The sequence below is a fragment of the Lathamus discolor genome, chromosome 4, assembly GCF_037157495.1.
Source record: "Lathamus discolor isolate bLatDis1 chromosome 4, bLatDis1.hap1, whole genome shotgun sequence".
Lineage (NCBI taxonomy): Eukaryota > Metazoa > Chordata > Aves > Psittaciformes > Psittacidae > Lathamus > Lathamus discolor.
This window is the reverse complement of record NC_088887.1, coordinates 84,102,339-84,117,502: the sequence shown is the minus strand read 5'-3', so window position 1 is coordinate 84,117,502 and position 15,164 is coordinate 84,102,339. Positions and strand designations below refer to the sequence as shown.

Genomic DNA, 15,164 nt, shown 5'->3' with positions numbered 1-15,164 from the left:
CGGGAGGTGCTCCAGTCCCCTGATCATCCTTATGGCCCTCCTCTGGACTTGTTCCAACAGTTCCATGTCCTTTTTATGTTGAGGACACCAGAACTGCACACAATAATCCAGGTGAGGTCTCACAAGAGCAGAGTAGAGGGGCAGGATCACCTCCTTCGACCTGCTGGTCACGCTCCTTTTGATGCAGCCCAGGATACGGTTGGCTTTCTGGGCTGTGAGCGCACACTGAAGCCAGTTCATGTTCAGTTTCTCATTGACCAACACCCCCAACTCCTTCTCCACAGGGCTGCTGTGAATCTTCTCTGCTCAGCCTGTAGCTGTGCCTGGGATTGCTCCCAGCCAGGTTTAGAAACTTGCACTTGTCGTGGTTGAACTTCATAGGGTTGGCATCAGCCCACCTCACAAGCATGTCAGGGTCCCTCTGGATGGCATCCCTTCCCTCCAGCATATCAACTGGACCACACACCTTGGTGTCATCAGCAAACTTGCTGAGGGCGCTCTCAATCCCACTGTCCATGTCAGCGATGAAGATGTTAAACAAGACCGGTCCCAACACCGATCCCTGAGGGACACCACTCGTTACTGGTCTCCAGCCGGACATCAAACCATTGACCACAACTCTTTGCGTGTGGCCATCCAGACAGTTCTTTATCCACCGAGTGGTCCACCTATCAAATTGATGTGTCTCCAATTTAGAGACAAGGATGTTGTGGGACAGTGTCAAATGCTTTGCACAAGTCCAGGTACATGACATCAACTGCTTTACCCTTGTCCATCACTTCTGTAGCCCCATCATAGAAGGCCACCAAATTGGTCAGGCAGGATTTCCCCCTAGTGAAGCCATGCTGGCTGTCACCAAGCACCTTGTTGCTTTTCATGTGCCTTAGCATGCCATCCAGGAGAATGTGCTCCAAGATTTTACCAGGCACAGAGGTGAGACTGACTGGTCTGTAGTTCCCTGGGTCATCCATTTTCCCCTTCTTGAAAATGGGGGTTATATTTCCCTTTTTCCAATCATCAGGAACTTCACCTGACTGCCATGATTTTTCAAGTTAGAGTATTTTCCTACAATGTAAGGAGATGTAAGTTATGGCTACACGAATGTGTACAGTTTCAGATACAAGCCACCTAGGGTAGAAAACTGAAAGTCCTTATTTTATTGCAGACACACTCTGAAAGTATCACCCTTTATGAAGGCTGTATGAAGCAGTGCCACCTGGTGATCGAAGCTATCACAAATTCCTCTCCAAATGCGATATAGTGCAGGAATTTAATATACGAAATAAAAAAAATTACCTTCTTTTTTAATATGTATACTAAAACTTACTGTCCCAAAACTCAGTATGTGAAAATGATCAGAGGGCTGGAGCACCTCCCCTATGAAGACAAGGCTGAGAGACTTGGGCTTGTTCAGCCTGGATAAGAGAATGCTCAGGGGAGACCATAGAGCAGCCTTCCAGTGCCTAAAAAGTCAGGCAAGAAAACTGGAGATGGACTTTTTGCAAGGACCTGTAGTGATAGGACAAGGGGGAATGACTTGAAACTGAAAGTGGGAAATTTAGGTTAGATATTAAGAAGTTCTTCCATGTGAGGGTGGTGAGGTATTGACACAGATTGCTGAGAGAAGCTGTGGATGCGCCATGCCCAGCAGTGTTCAAGGCCAGACTGGATAGGGCTTTAAGCAATCTGGTCAAGTGGAAGGTGTCATGCCCATGGCACGCAGTTGTAACTAGATGATTTTTAAGGCCCCTTCCAATTCAAATCATTTTATGAGTCTATAGTTCTGATGCTGAAACTGACACTGAAATTCCCAATTCACAAATCTAACAGTATTTGTAATGTAAACACTAACAGAGTATTCCGAAGATATGGCACCTACACATACTGAACAGAAATGGTTCTTAAGCTAGGGCAGCTAGACTGTGCATTAGCCATAGGAGGAACCTCTATCATAGTAGAGGGAACCCAGCGGGAACACTGAAATTAGCCTTCACAGAGAAGATCAGGAATCTAAGCTTCCTTACCTTCTCAATGACACTATCTTATAAGTAATTAACAGACATATCCCAGTAACTCAGTTCAAATGGCAGGTGCTTTAACACCTTCCCTCAGAAAAGCCTTGGAAACAAGAGTTAGAAAGTCTTTCAAAGCATCCAGGACTAGGTATGGGGAGTACTGGGCACCATCCCTTTAACATGCACGCTTCCTCATGCGCCTCAAACATCAAAAGTGTAACTAAACAAGTACATATGGACAGTGCTGTACAGTAGAAGCAAAATGTAAAGGAAACGTTTGGCTAAAATTGCCCAGTGACAAGCAAAAGCAGTCATTTATCAGGTGACCAAGCCTTACGAAGCATGTAGCAGCATACCATACAAGCTCAAACCACATCGAGGCATTTGTTATGTCATGTACTGACCTGCACAGATTCAACTTGCTAATTGAGTGAATGCTCAGTAAGCTAGCAGCTCAACCAACGCTTTACTAAACATCTGTCTCAGAAACAAGCGCTACCATGATCAACTACAGGGTACAGGATAGGCCATAGGCCGCTGAATTTGAAGTCCCTCCCTCTGTTGCAAAGGTTCTTCAGAGCCAGGGTAGTTTTTGCTGCAGGTAGATTAAATGACTTCCGCACTTTGTAGTACCCCCAAGGGCTAAGCAGAAGAACCCTGCATGCCTCTCCAATGGAGCTGCAATTACCCTCTCATTACACCCACAGTCAAGATTGAGTGCAAAGGCTTGGAAAGAGGGTGGAAAAAAATAAAAGAAAAAAAAAAAAAGGAAAAGAAAGTAGGCTTGCAGGTTATATACCTTTTAAATGTTGCTAAAGAAAGGCAGTACGATTTTGTGGAAGCAGGAACAGAGACATACTTTTATACCATGGCCATGACTAGGCCAAAGCATGCAGAAGCTAAATATGTAAAACACTAGCACACAGACATGACTGCAGCGATTTTTTGCTCTCTTCCTCTGGACTTTTATCCATTTTTCTACAAATCAGCTTTCTGCAAATGGGCCAATATGTTTGAAACAAATGCAAAAAAGGCAGAACAAAAAATTGGTCATGTGATGAAGACGACAGATTGCTACTGCCAGGAGATGCCTTCATTAGTCCCCGCCCTGGGTTTGTTTACTATGCAAGACCCGCCTCCGCCTTCATTCCTCTTGCTCTGTTCCAGGTAAATGTTGAAAAGAAATATTTTTTACTTATCTCCTAAATACAGTGAAGGAAAGAAAAGCACTTGTATGCACTTTCCTGCAAAATGTCATGAATCTCGTCTGTCCTGTCTTTTCCTAGTTCAGTACAACATTTTCTCTAGCTGTAATTGATACAAACATTCCTTGCAGCCTGCAGTTATTCTTTGGTACCCTAGCACAAAGAAAGACTGCAAATGTCTGAACTTCATCCTAATTTAGTGAGGAAAGAAGTCTAGTTATAGTCCAGTCCTGAATTTTACCCATTATAGTATTTATGAGACAAACTTTCATGCAGTCAGCTTATAACAAAATACAGACCATCTTCACCTTTGTTACCTGTATGTTTAATGGGCTTACAAAAATATTAATGTTATACAAGTTCATATCAATCAACAAGTAAAGTTCAAAACACACAAGGACTCCTGATTCTCTCTGAAGACATCTGGTTTGTGCACATATAGACAATTTAACAGCTTGTTTGAACATGTTAATATGGCTACCCTGAAAACTGTTAGGGTTTTAGTTAGGTTTTATTAATAAAGTACTTAATTCTTCCACTACTCAGTATAGGAATTTCAACTGATTGTGATCAGGACAAATCTCAGAAGTCTGAGTACATAGCCAACTTTTAATCACATCTCCTAGATGTCCATAAACACCTCTGAAAATTCTCAGGCAGTAAACCGGTACAGCACACATGTCCAGGCATCTTCCAGCCACAGTTACAACACGCTGGAGTTCAGGGACATTTCAAAATACTCATTAGTATATCTAGAACATTTGACTTGACAAAATATAAGATTTTTGAAAAGCTGCCAACTTTCTCCTCTTGGTGATGGACGAAGGTAAAACGGTAACTTGTAGTTTCCTCATTACCTACTAGCATCTACTAAATTGCTGTAAGACACAGTTAAATCTTCCCTTCCATCCAGTTCAAATGAAGGCACAAATATTTCCAGCTATATGAAGAACTTGAGTGCATTAGAACACATGCAAAGTATTTTTAAGGCTCCAGCTTTACTAAAAAAAATGTTATTCTTTTTCTGGAACTCTTGCATTAATGTAAAACAATTAATTCACTGGGCCAAAGCATGACAATGTTTTCCAGTTTCAGCAGCCTTACACTCTGACTTCCGCAAATTAACAATAAAAAATAAATCAGCTGCTCATACCACTTTTCCATATACCTAGAGGCTTCTTTCAGCACTGTGTTCAGTCCTGAGCCCTTGCAGACAGAAAAGGGAAAATGCAAATGGAAGCCTGTTCCGAAGACCATTTTGTGACATTCCACTGAGAGGATTCCAGAAAAGAGCAACCTGTTCTTTCCAGCCACAAAGCACACACCTCGGACTTCAGCAGCACAAAGAAAGTATCATCCAGACCAACAGCCACAGCCTCCACTATCTCCTGTTAAAGCCAACACTTTTTCACCGATTTGTGCTTTCAAGCAACTCCAAGTATTGTTTTTATGCACCACGCATAATGCCCAGACAGTGGTGGTGTATCTTTGTTGAAAGGACTGCAGTAATGCAGCATGCAGTGTGCTGCCATTTATTTTCATGACACAAAAGACAGGCATAACCTGTGCCAATGAGTTTCAGCCAGCTTCTAGAAAAAGTTAATAATAGAGAGAAAAAAAAAAAAAAGAAAGAAAGAAAGAAAAACAAACGTCTTTAGAAAGGCACATGCATTTAAGGGAGCCTGAAATCCCTTGAGGATCTGTCCTTGCAGAACTGGTTCTCAGTCTCTACCACTCTGCAGCATAAATTTCAGTCTGCTTATCAGTATGAATTGTTTCTCTTCATAGTTACCTCCTCTGCTCTACTACACTACCACATCTCAAAATGTGAAAGGATTGTTTTTATTACATCCCACTATGTTTGCAATTTGTGTTTTGTATATGGGAAACAAGGGGAAAGAAAGGGGAAAAAAAAAAAGAAAAAATAAAAAAGACCAGAACAACAACAGAGCATGCAAACACACTGGATTTATCACTCCCCCTTTGGAAATGCCCCCAATTCTTCAGAATCAAAGTAAAAATGTTGTTAGTCAGGACATTCTCTGAGAACACCACTGCCCAATGCACTCGTGCCACACAACAGAAGGAAAGAAATCTTGCTGACTTTTAGCATGGTCCTTTCTCTGACATGCTTGGCTAACACTCCAGCCTGAATTTTCATGTTTCCTCTTGACTTTTCCAGTTCAGAGCCTGAACTGAGGCAACTACATCAATATTCTAACTATATTATAAAGCAGACTGCTAATCAAAACATCAGGCAGAGTTGCACAGATTAGAGCTGGATTAAATGCAAAGGCAAAAATATATTTAAATGCTTTTGAATTAAATTCACCTTTCTACCTTTATTTAAAATTAGCCTGTGAGCTTCATTTCAGAGAATAAATTTTGGGTCTCCAGAAAAGCTTACTGCATTAACTCAGTTTTTACAAGCACAGGTTATGGGAAATAAGTATTTGAAATAAACAACCTATTAAGACTACTCCAGTTATTAAAAGAAGACTGAAATCAGGATCTGCAAATACCTGCAACTATCTACTTGACATTGCTATTCTTCAACAGTAACTGTATGCTTGTTACATGTAACTTCATATACTCCTTATAGTTAGTATTACTGTTGAGTCCATGTGCACCTCAATTTTACTGACAGAAGTGTTAACATTGTGTTTACACTTCTCTCAGTATCTTCCCAGTCAACATTTTCAGGTGTCTTTCTGCATTCTAGAGTTCAGTGTGTAGTTTCTTATTGTTGGATATTAGAAAGTTTACAGTGATGTTTCTCCATACACATCCTGATCTTTTGTCTACCAGAATGAACAAAGCTGAACATTTTCACAAGCACTGCAGAGTTGCTTCAAGTATTCAAAAGTGAAAAAATCTTCACAGCAATGCAAAGATGATGCTGACAAATACCTGCTGAAGAGACAAGGATACATACCTTGCTGAACAATGGCACTTTATTCCCTGTGCAGAATGGAAAGTTTGCTTGATCTAAGTCTGTCCAAAATTTCAGTGTAAATAAAAGTTCTCTTCAAACTGTTTCAAGAACAGCTGCCATTTCCTTGAACTGTCTGAGGAAGTTCTAAAAAGCAAGAATTGAGATAAATTTCAGTTGCTTGAAGAAAAGCTCAAACTGTAGTTCAGACTAGCATGTTAGACAAAAATCACAAGCCGTATTTCTCACATTCCCTCTTCCCTCCAGTTAGAATTTGCAGCTTGAACTGAATGTTTCTGCTTTACTTTTTGTGGGCTGGTTGGTGTTTTGATACATTTACTATTAAATCTACACAGGTGATGCCTCATTTGCATTGATTTGCCTATTAACAGGAAAATCTGCTATGAAAGAAAAACACAAAGTAGCTCGCTCACCACAAAAAAAAAAACACCAAAAAAACCAACCCAGAAAACCCAAAATAAACAACCACGTAAAGCTGCACAAAAAAAACTCAACAAGATGGCCACTACCAAAACACCTATTCTTGCAAATATTGCCTGCTGAAATAATCCAGGATTATCAAGTATAGAATCAATTTCTTACAGCAGTTGAGCACCAAATTACCGGGTATTTTTCAAACAGAATTACTATTTCACCTAAGGATTCAGAATAGCCTTCTCAAATTTCTGCCAGTCCAACTCCAAGGATTTGTTTGTAAACTTGTGCAAGATTCTAAATTTTGTATTTGCCCTTGAAACAGGAATGACAAGTGCCACAATTATGCAAAATCAGAGTTATGTAAGTTAACAGATGAAGGCATAGCAGTTAAAAGCCAGTCGTGACAAAGCAGACTGACCTCCATTCCTCATCATTAACAAGTGTTACACTTAACCCAAGTTTTAGATTGTGAGGCTGGGGAACACTTCCCTAGATTTAAAATGTTCTATCCATTTTTCATAAGGCAGAGCGACAGCTAACAAGAAGGATCCAAGTGTCTATGTCTTCAGTTGTTAGCTTATTCATAAGAGAACAGATTAATTACTGCTAAATTAATATTTCTGAATAAAAACCCTAAATGTTATGAAATAAGTATTTAGCCTTAGTGTTTCAGATGTTTAATGCTTCATCTTTGTAAGACTGTATAGTAAATTATCGACACCAACAAACACAATGGTATATAGCCACTCTTTCACAAGAAATGTGACTGATTCAAGCAACACTGATTACAGACCTTGAACTGGGGGATCGTCATTTCAAAAGTTTTGTCTGTTAATTGTCCTGAAGGGTCTGCCACTGTTAGCGTCACTGTAACATAAGGATACTTCAGAGACCTGCACGTGTCAGAGCTCATTGCAACTCCCAGTTTCCATTTAATATCTACAAACTATAAAGAAAGAAAAAGATAAAGAAAGATCTAACCTACCACTCCTATTCTGTCAGATGGATTTTTTTCCAGACAATATAGAACATCTAGAGCTTAAATACAAATGGGCAACATACACATTCAGATATTACTGCAAATACAAAAAAACATCCTTTTAATAGTGACGAAACAAGCAATAAGTTCCTTCACTAAATCTACTTTCCTTATTCAAGTACTGTCAGTAGTCAACTACAGTCTGTTTTAAGTTCTGGTAAGAGGAGCTTGAGCCGTAGAGTTCACCTGGCTTGTATATCATGCATGTTTTTCTAGGTTTTTTAATTCATTGGGATTTTGTTTGGGTTTTTGTGGTTTTTTTTGTGTGTGTTTTGGCTTTTGGTGTGTATTTTGTTTTTTTTGTTTTTAAGATGTTTCTAAATCAAACGGCAACATGAGCAAAACCTCACACAGTGCACAAAAAAATTTATAATAGCACTAGTGGAGAAAAAAAAAAAATCAAGGCATTTCATAAGTCAATTTTAGATAAATCAAAGTATATTATAAAAACATTTCAGGCAGGTAAGTTATTTTTAGCCTCTTATGATAGGGAGAACTTGCATAAAGTGAAGGGACCCTTCAGAAAAGCTTACTACTAAAACTCAGACAAAATATTTTTTCCCTAATTCTGTACCATTAACTGTTAGAAAAAAAGATTATAAAGTGCAAATACACTCCATTTTTTCAAAAAGGTGGAAAAAAGGAATGCTGTAATTTGACAGAAAGTTATCTTTTAAAAAAATTAAATTTACTTAAGGAGACAAAGAATAAAACAACTAAGTGCTGATGTAATCAACTCGAAAGAACAATTAAAATTAAAACAGATTTACACAAACAGCCAAAACTGCCACACTGACTGCCACTCACCTTCCCTAATAGTACTATGAAAGCTAATTTTTAAAGAGGTATAAAAAGTAACTTTATTGTACAAGCAACAATATTAGAAAACTGTTCAGCATAGTCAACTTTTACTTTATAATAACCTCCTTTATCTGGGTAGGCATTTGGCAACATATATAAAAATAAATATATATGTGTATATATGTATGAATGAAAGCTTTCAGCAAGATACTGCCACGTCCTTGACAATACAATACACACAATGAAGCACTGAGATATCTGAAAAGTTAATAGCTCAGCTGCACTTTGTCATTTAGTTACCTGCCCCACAGTGCCCATATTTCCTCCATCTTCTGACACACTAATGGATTTGCCCTGCTCATTCCACACATGACGAATAACCTGAAGCGCATGTTTCGGCAGCGTGCTGACTGCATTGCCCAAGGTGGTGACGAGTTCTTCCGTAGAGAGATTGTTTCTGGCTGCTGTGCTATAGATATATCCAAAGAACACCACATCAATTTCACTCTCCATAAATTTAATAAAACGTCTCACTTCATTCCAAATAGGCAATTTGTTTCTGCTTTATGTGTCTATACATTTTACAATTATTAGGTACACTATCATTTTTTTCCCCAGAATACTTTACTACTCTTGTGGATCCACATGCAAAAACCAACATGAATTTAACATGCAGAAACCAAGCTTTGCAGGGCTTGCAAAATATGCAACATTAAAACAAAAATGATCACAACCTCCAAGTGCTGTTGCAACTGTAAAAGGGAATTATTAGTGAAAACTGTGCACATTGAGCAGTTAAAAAATGTTATTACTTTAGAACTAAGGCACTTTCTAATTAAACATTTAGGAGAGGTAATTTTAAATATCAAAGGCAAGTAAGAACCTCTAGGTAATGGCATAATTGGTACTAACAGAAGTCAAATGGCACAATAAACCCTCAACTGAAAAGGCAGCACATCTAGAGGAAAATTGCCACTCAACTACCTCTACAGAAACAGGTTAAAAAAACCCATAAAAATCACAGCCAAGGTTTGATCATGCAGATCCACTCTTTAAGAGGGATTAATAAAAGAGGAAAAGAGTTGGTCCTTCAAGCAGCATGGTCTAATATAATTTAAGGCTTTATATTTTATAGAGGAAAAAAAGTAGTATGTTGAATTTCTCCTGGTATGGTTTCTTTAGTTATATTAACATTACAAAGGCCTAGCTGACTTAGCTTTTGAACAGAGCTTAGCTTCCTCTTTTATTTTGCCAGTAGTTCTAAAGCTTGCAAACAGGATCATAGAACAATTTCCTCTCTTTAACTTTAAAAAAAAAAAAAAAAGTGAGACAATATGGTAAGTAACTACATATTTTTAAAAATATCAACTAAGGCCAGAAGTTCTTTCTTTGTGTACTGAGAATTACAAATGTTTACCCTTTTCCCAAGTCAGTTTGTTTATACCCATATTTGATGTCACTTTTAATGCCACTATTAAGTTGGGGTGGAGGGGGAAAAAATTAAAAAGACATGAGGCAAAATAAATCATTTTGTGCTTACCTAAACAGAAATGAAACAATGTTAGCTATTTTTGCCAGGTCGCCAACACCAATCTCAGCCCCAGATGTTTGAATTCTCTGGAAACAGAATGTTCAAACAATTACAATTAATAGTAAACTATACCTTAATAGTTAATTATACCTTAATAAAAACCTCTTTGTATATACACACAAACACAAAAAAAAAAAAAGACTTGGGGAATCTATCCTTTACAGCATATACAGCTAATATAATAGCTTGTAAGCGCTAGTATCCAAGCTTACCTGACACAGTTCAGCAGTATTTACACCAGGGATCTTATGGTTCAGATGTTGAACTATTTGTTCACACTGTAAAGAAAGTTTGAAAACATTCTTTATTGATATTTTAATATACAAGACAAAGCTAGCCTGAATACTTGGAGACTACAAAATAAAATAAAACTGGTTAATGCAAAGATGGACCACAGAAGATTTCTTTAAATGTGAACTCAAGTAAAAAAGTTGTTGAAATGACTAATATTAAAATTGTATCAAAAGTAATAAAAGCAAATAAATTCAGTCAAGAATTCCAGTTACTGCCTCAATAGCTATTGCTACTTAACACACCATTTTCATAGTAATTGAACAGGCATCCTGTACACCACACTACTGTAAACAAGCTGAATGTTCTCTAAACAAACTAGCTTAATGTCTCATTTAGATGAAAGGCAAAAATACATTTTTAAAAGTCTTCCAGGATAAAAACATAAATGTAAAGCAATCCCATTGCTTTTAGCAGGGCTGGTCCATTTCATGAGTCACATAAATCTGAGCTACCACATACATAAGAACCCCTTTGCAGCAGACAAAAACCGGAAGAGGTTAAACAAAAAGGTTTCTTTCCACATCCAATTTATTGCCCTACTTACCAGCTCTGCAAAGAAGTCTTGAGGTATTAAACTAATCTTATCTGCTGCACCACCAACATCTAAAAAACACAAGCAGCAGCGATCAGAAACAAAAAAGTGTTACAGCGATGAGTCTAACCTCTCCCTGAAGAATTCCTGGGTCATGATGCATGCATTTACTTTTACAGCAAAACTTTCTTTAAGGGAGTTTGTCATAACTTACGTTAACATAATCTGCTCAGCATCCCAAATCAAGTCCAAGAAAAGAGACTCGTTAAGACTTCAGTCCTATGCAATCGCACGGTTTGACAGCCCCGCGTAATGCCTCTGACCCCGTGGAGCAGCACCTGCACCAAGCCCGTCAGCCTGCACTCTTGACAGCCGCAGCGCAACACCGCTGCTCTCCCGAAGGATACGCTGCTACATCTACGGCACCTCTCGGCGGCCAAGCCCCGAGGCGGCCGGCGAGCAGCCTGAGAAGGCCCTCCCCCGTCACCCACAAGCTTTTACCAGGACCTATTAGGAACGGGTGAGCCCACGGCCCTGACCGAGGCGGCTCCGCGGCTAAGCTTTCAAGAGGAGAAAAGGCTGGCAGTCCGGAACGCCCGCATACCCGGCGGGCCGCATTACCTTCCCCTCACACACCGCACACTTGCGGGCCCAGCTCCACTTCAGCTCCCCCGCCCGCACACCGGAGCCAACTCACCCAGCGCCTCCAGCGCCCGCACCACAGCGGAAGCGGTGGCCATGACACCGCTCCTTCACCGAAACCCAACCTCCGCCGCAGAACGCTGACCACCCTGATTGGCCCCAGGACGTACCAGAACGAGGCAGAGTCACAGGCTTCTCCCTTATTGGCTGACGGGGAGGGAGCGTGCGCTTTTCTTCTCATATGCACCACCTCACTGCTGGGTGGGTGTGTCTGAGGTGTTGGGGGTTTTGTCCTTCTGGACATTAAAATGCATCTTTAATAGGTGTAAATATAAATAAGTATATATGTAAATATAAATACAAGTAAAACCAAGACTGACTTGTAAGAGATTATTGGGCCTGCAGCTGTGGCATGTAAAAGACGACCTTTTTTTGGCCCTGAGGGCCTCCCCTCAGGCTGGCTGTGGTCTATCGGTGCTTGGGAAGTGATGCTGGTGGGAGAGCCCTCAGTGGGAGGCTTCTGGGAATGGTGGTTCAAATCACATCTGGTTTGTGCAACAAGTTATTTGCTGGGTTTGGTTATTGTTAATTGGTGCTAGGGTTTTCTCGGTGCCTGCTGCAGTCTTGGGTACGTAAATCACGTGTTGTGCTGTGTACATGCTGAATGGTATAGTAAACTTGTATGACTGTACTTGGTGCGGGTACGTTGTGGAAACAGCCTGTACACCTGCAAATAAACTCTGCGGTTCATGGATGATTTGTGTAGATAAACTATGTCTTCACTTTTTTTATGGGAAAATAGTTTTCTGTTTGTTTTTGTTTGTTTGTTTGTTTTTTTAAGTAAAACTACAGTTAGAACCATGTTCAATAAGCTTTCCATACAGAACTTGGTTAAATTTAGTTTGGGGTGTTGCTACAGCCCTAAACCAGCACTGATACTTTACCAGTTTCGCTTTCAAAAACAAAAAAGAGCAAATATTAGATTTCTGTATTAATCAGTCTTACATTTGTTCTTTTTTGTTGTTGTTTTTGTTTGTTTTGGGTTTGGGTTTGGTTTTTGTTGTTTTTTTTTCTTGTCATAATCTCAACATCTCCTGTCTGAAGACAGGCTGAGAAAGTTGGGGCTGTTCAGCCTGGAGAAGAGAAGGCTGCTTGGAGACCTCATAGCAGCCTCCCAAGTATTCGAAGGGGGCCTACAAGGATGCTGGGGAGGCACTATTCATTAGGGACTGCAGTGACAGAACAACAAGGGGTAATGGGTTCAAACTTAAACAGGGTAAGTTTGGGTTAAGATATAAGGAGGAAGTTCTTTAGTGTGAGGGTGGTGAGGCACTGGAATGGGTTGCCCAGGGAAGTTGTGAATGCTCTATCGCTGGTGCAGTGTTCAAGGCCAGGTTGGATAAACCCTTGGGGAACATGATCTAGTGTGAGGTATCCCTGCCTGTGGCAGGGGGGTTGGAACTAGATGATCTTAAGGTCCTTTCCAACCCAAACCATTCTATGATGCTATGAGCTATTTTAGAACTGTGACTGAGAAGTAAAAAAACTTTTCATGCAGTAGTGATGGCTTGTTTAAAATTACATGTTTTCAATAAACGTTAATGAAAGAATTGAGAATGTGTTTCAGGAAAAGGGTAATTATTATGCAACATGGTGCGTGTTTATGAGCTTTATACATTTAGGGCCTGTCTGATCTTGGCCTCTAGCTCTTAAAGTATCTAATTAAAGGTGCAAATGTTTTTGACTAGCGTGTATTTTTATGACCTCATAGTTGTCAAAACACTAGCAAAGTACATACTGGTAAGATCTATCTCTGATAGTAAAAACTTAACAAACTCTTTGTTCTTGGGTAACTATTACATATGTTGTTATCTAGAGAACTTTACATGTTATTTTGTATTACAGTTTCATCAAGTCTCCTAGAAGTGCCTTTAGCGCTATGACTAATATTTGTTATGTTACATTTTATTCTTTCTCCAAGAAGTGAAGTTGAGTATATTGGTAGTTTGGGAATTACAGAATCGCTTGCTCAGATTTGGAATTATTTTGGAATTATTTTCCTCACCATGTGTCCTGGTTGAGCAGCAGCAGTCATTTTTCTCCTTCTTAGGAGCTAGTGCAGTGCTGTGTTCTGATCTTTTGGCCTGGGAACAGTGCTGATAATGCTGATGTTTTCAGTTGCTGCTCGAATGTTTGGTCTGGCCAAGGACTTTCTGAGCCTCATGCTCTGCCAGGGAGGAGGGGAGGCCGGGAGGAAGCAGAGACAGGACACCTGACCCAAACTAGCCAAAGAGGTATTCCATACCACAGCATGTCATGCCCAGGATGTAACTGGGAGTGACCCAGAAGGGCTAGAGGGGCTGCAGGGTTGGACAAGGTATCAGTGCTCAGCTGGGGGGAGTGGGGCAAGTTATCAGTCAGCTGGTGCTGAGGTGTTGTATTCTTTCCTCTTGTTATTTCCTTTATCATTATTATTATTGGTGGTAGCAGTAGTGATTTGTGTTACACCTTAGTTACTAAACTGTTCTTATCTCAACCCGTGGGAGTTGCATTCTTTTCAATTCTCCTCTCTGTCCCTCCAGGAGCAGGGGGAGGGCAAGAAGTGGGGGAGTGAGTGAACGAGGTTTGTGGTTGGGTTTAAACCACGACACCATGCAAACATGCTTTTAGTTCTTTGAATTTTGAGGAGGAGGTGGTGAAGTATGGAATTTTGGCATGTCTGCCCACTCACAGAGGTAAATTGTGTATCTTTAGAAGATTCTGCCTTCTCTAAGTGTGCACTGTGACAAGGGAAGGTAGATGCAGACTGTGGTAGTGTTATGACAGTACAGGCTCAACTTTAGCTAGTCAAGTACTGAGAACTTAAGTTGAGGAGACACTTGGTATAGAAACTAGAAGACAAACCTCATGAGCTACAAGTGGACTGAGTTGCTGAAGAGATACACACCAGTATTGTTGGTAGGTCAATACTGAAGCTTTAGGCACAGGCATGTGACATGACCAGAGTCCTGCCAGGTGAAATACAACGGGTGAAATACAGAGGGAATTTACCCCATTTCATAAACTCAACAGTTGTGGAATGGAGTGTAATTTGCATCAACACTCTGAAGAACTGCACTGAGTTCTTCAAAAAGTTCTTGAGGCAGCAAGGAAAAAGTGTGTCTGTTAGCTGGGTTTCTCTGGTGCCTGGCCCTTGACTGTATGGTACCCTGACTCCCTGCCCTTCTGGCTGCCTGGCACCTTCATGAACCCTTCTCTAAGTACCTAGAAACACTATTTCATAGAATCATAGAATGGTTAGAGTTGGAAGGGACCTTAAAGGTCATTTAATATAAACCCCCTGCCATGGGCAGAGACACCTCCACTAGACCAGTTTGCTCAAAGCCCCTTCCATCCTGGCCTTGAACACTGCCGGGGATGGAACGTTTACAACTTCTCTAGACAACCTGTGCCAGTGCCTCACCACTCTCATAGTGAAGAACTTCTTCCTTGTACCTAATCTAAATCTACCCTCTTCCAGTTGGTGGTAGGTTCCTTCATGTTCAGGTGTTCTGCATTAACTTGAAAGAAGGCATAACACAAAATCTACAATGTGTGTATATATATATGTGTCTTGCACTGCATGTGATATATATTACATACTGCTTGATCTTAGCCAGAAGGCCAAGAATGGTA

At 40.2% G+C, this 15,164-nt stretch overlaps 1 protein-coding gene across 2 annotated transcripts; it reads right to left on the bottom strand.

The window, feature by feature from the left end:
- Positions 1 to 3,523: 3,523 nt before the first annotated feature.
- Positions 3,524 to 11,644, bottom strand: COMMD6 (COMM domain containing 6). 2 transcript variants are annotated; one of them, XR_010612359.1, is made up of 8 exons: positions 11,545 to 11,644; positions 10,860 to 10,918; positions 10,234 to 10,299; positions 9,971 to 10,047; positions 8,731 to 8,899; positions 7,384 to 7,536; positions 6,156 to 6,299; positions 3,524 to 4,809 (listed from the first exon to the last, which is right to left on the bottom strand). XR_010612359.1 is itself a non-coding variant. In XM_065678106.1 (7 exons), the coding sequence occupies exons 1-7, from the start codon at positions 11,585 to 11,587 to the stop codon at positions 6,249 to 6,251; spliced, it is 618 nt and encodes a 205-aa protein (XP_065534178.1). In that variant the 5' UTR covers positions 11,588 to 11,644; the 3' UTR covers positions 3,524 to 6,248. The 2 variants fall into 2 exon arrangements, 1 of the variants encoding a protein (XP_065534178.1); XM_065678106.1 differs by having other exon boundaries at positions 3,524 to 6,299.
- Between the last annotated feature and the right edge of the window lie 3,520 nt (positions 11,645 to 15,164).

Excerpts from the sequence above, each read along its gene's own strand:
- COMMD6 (XM_065678106.1), bottom strand. The coding sequence starts at position 11,587 with ATGGCCACCGCTTCCGCTGTGGTGCGGGCGCTGGAGGCGCTGG. Across the intron at positions 10,919-11,544 it reads GCGGGCGCTGGAGGCGCTGG|ATGTTGGTGGTGCAGCAGAT; the intron begins GTGAGTTGGCTC and ends TGTGTTTTTTAG. Across the intron at positions 10,300-10,859 it reads AAGACTTCTTTGCAGAGCTG|TGTGAACAAATAGTTCAACA; the intron begins GTAAGTAGGGCA and ends CTTTCTTTACAG.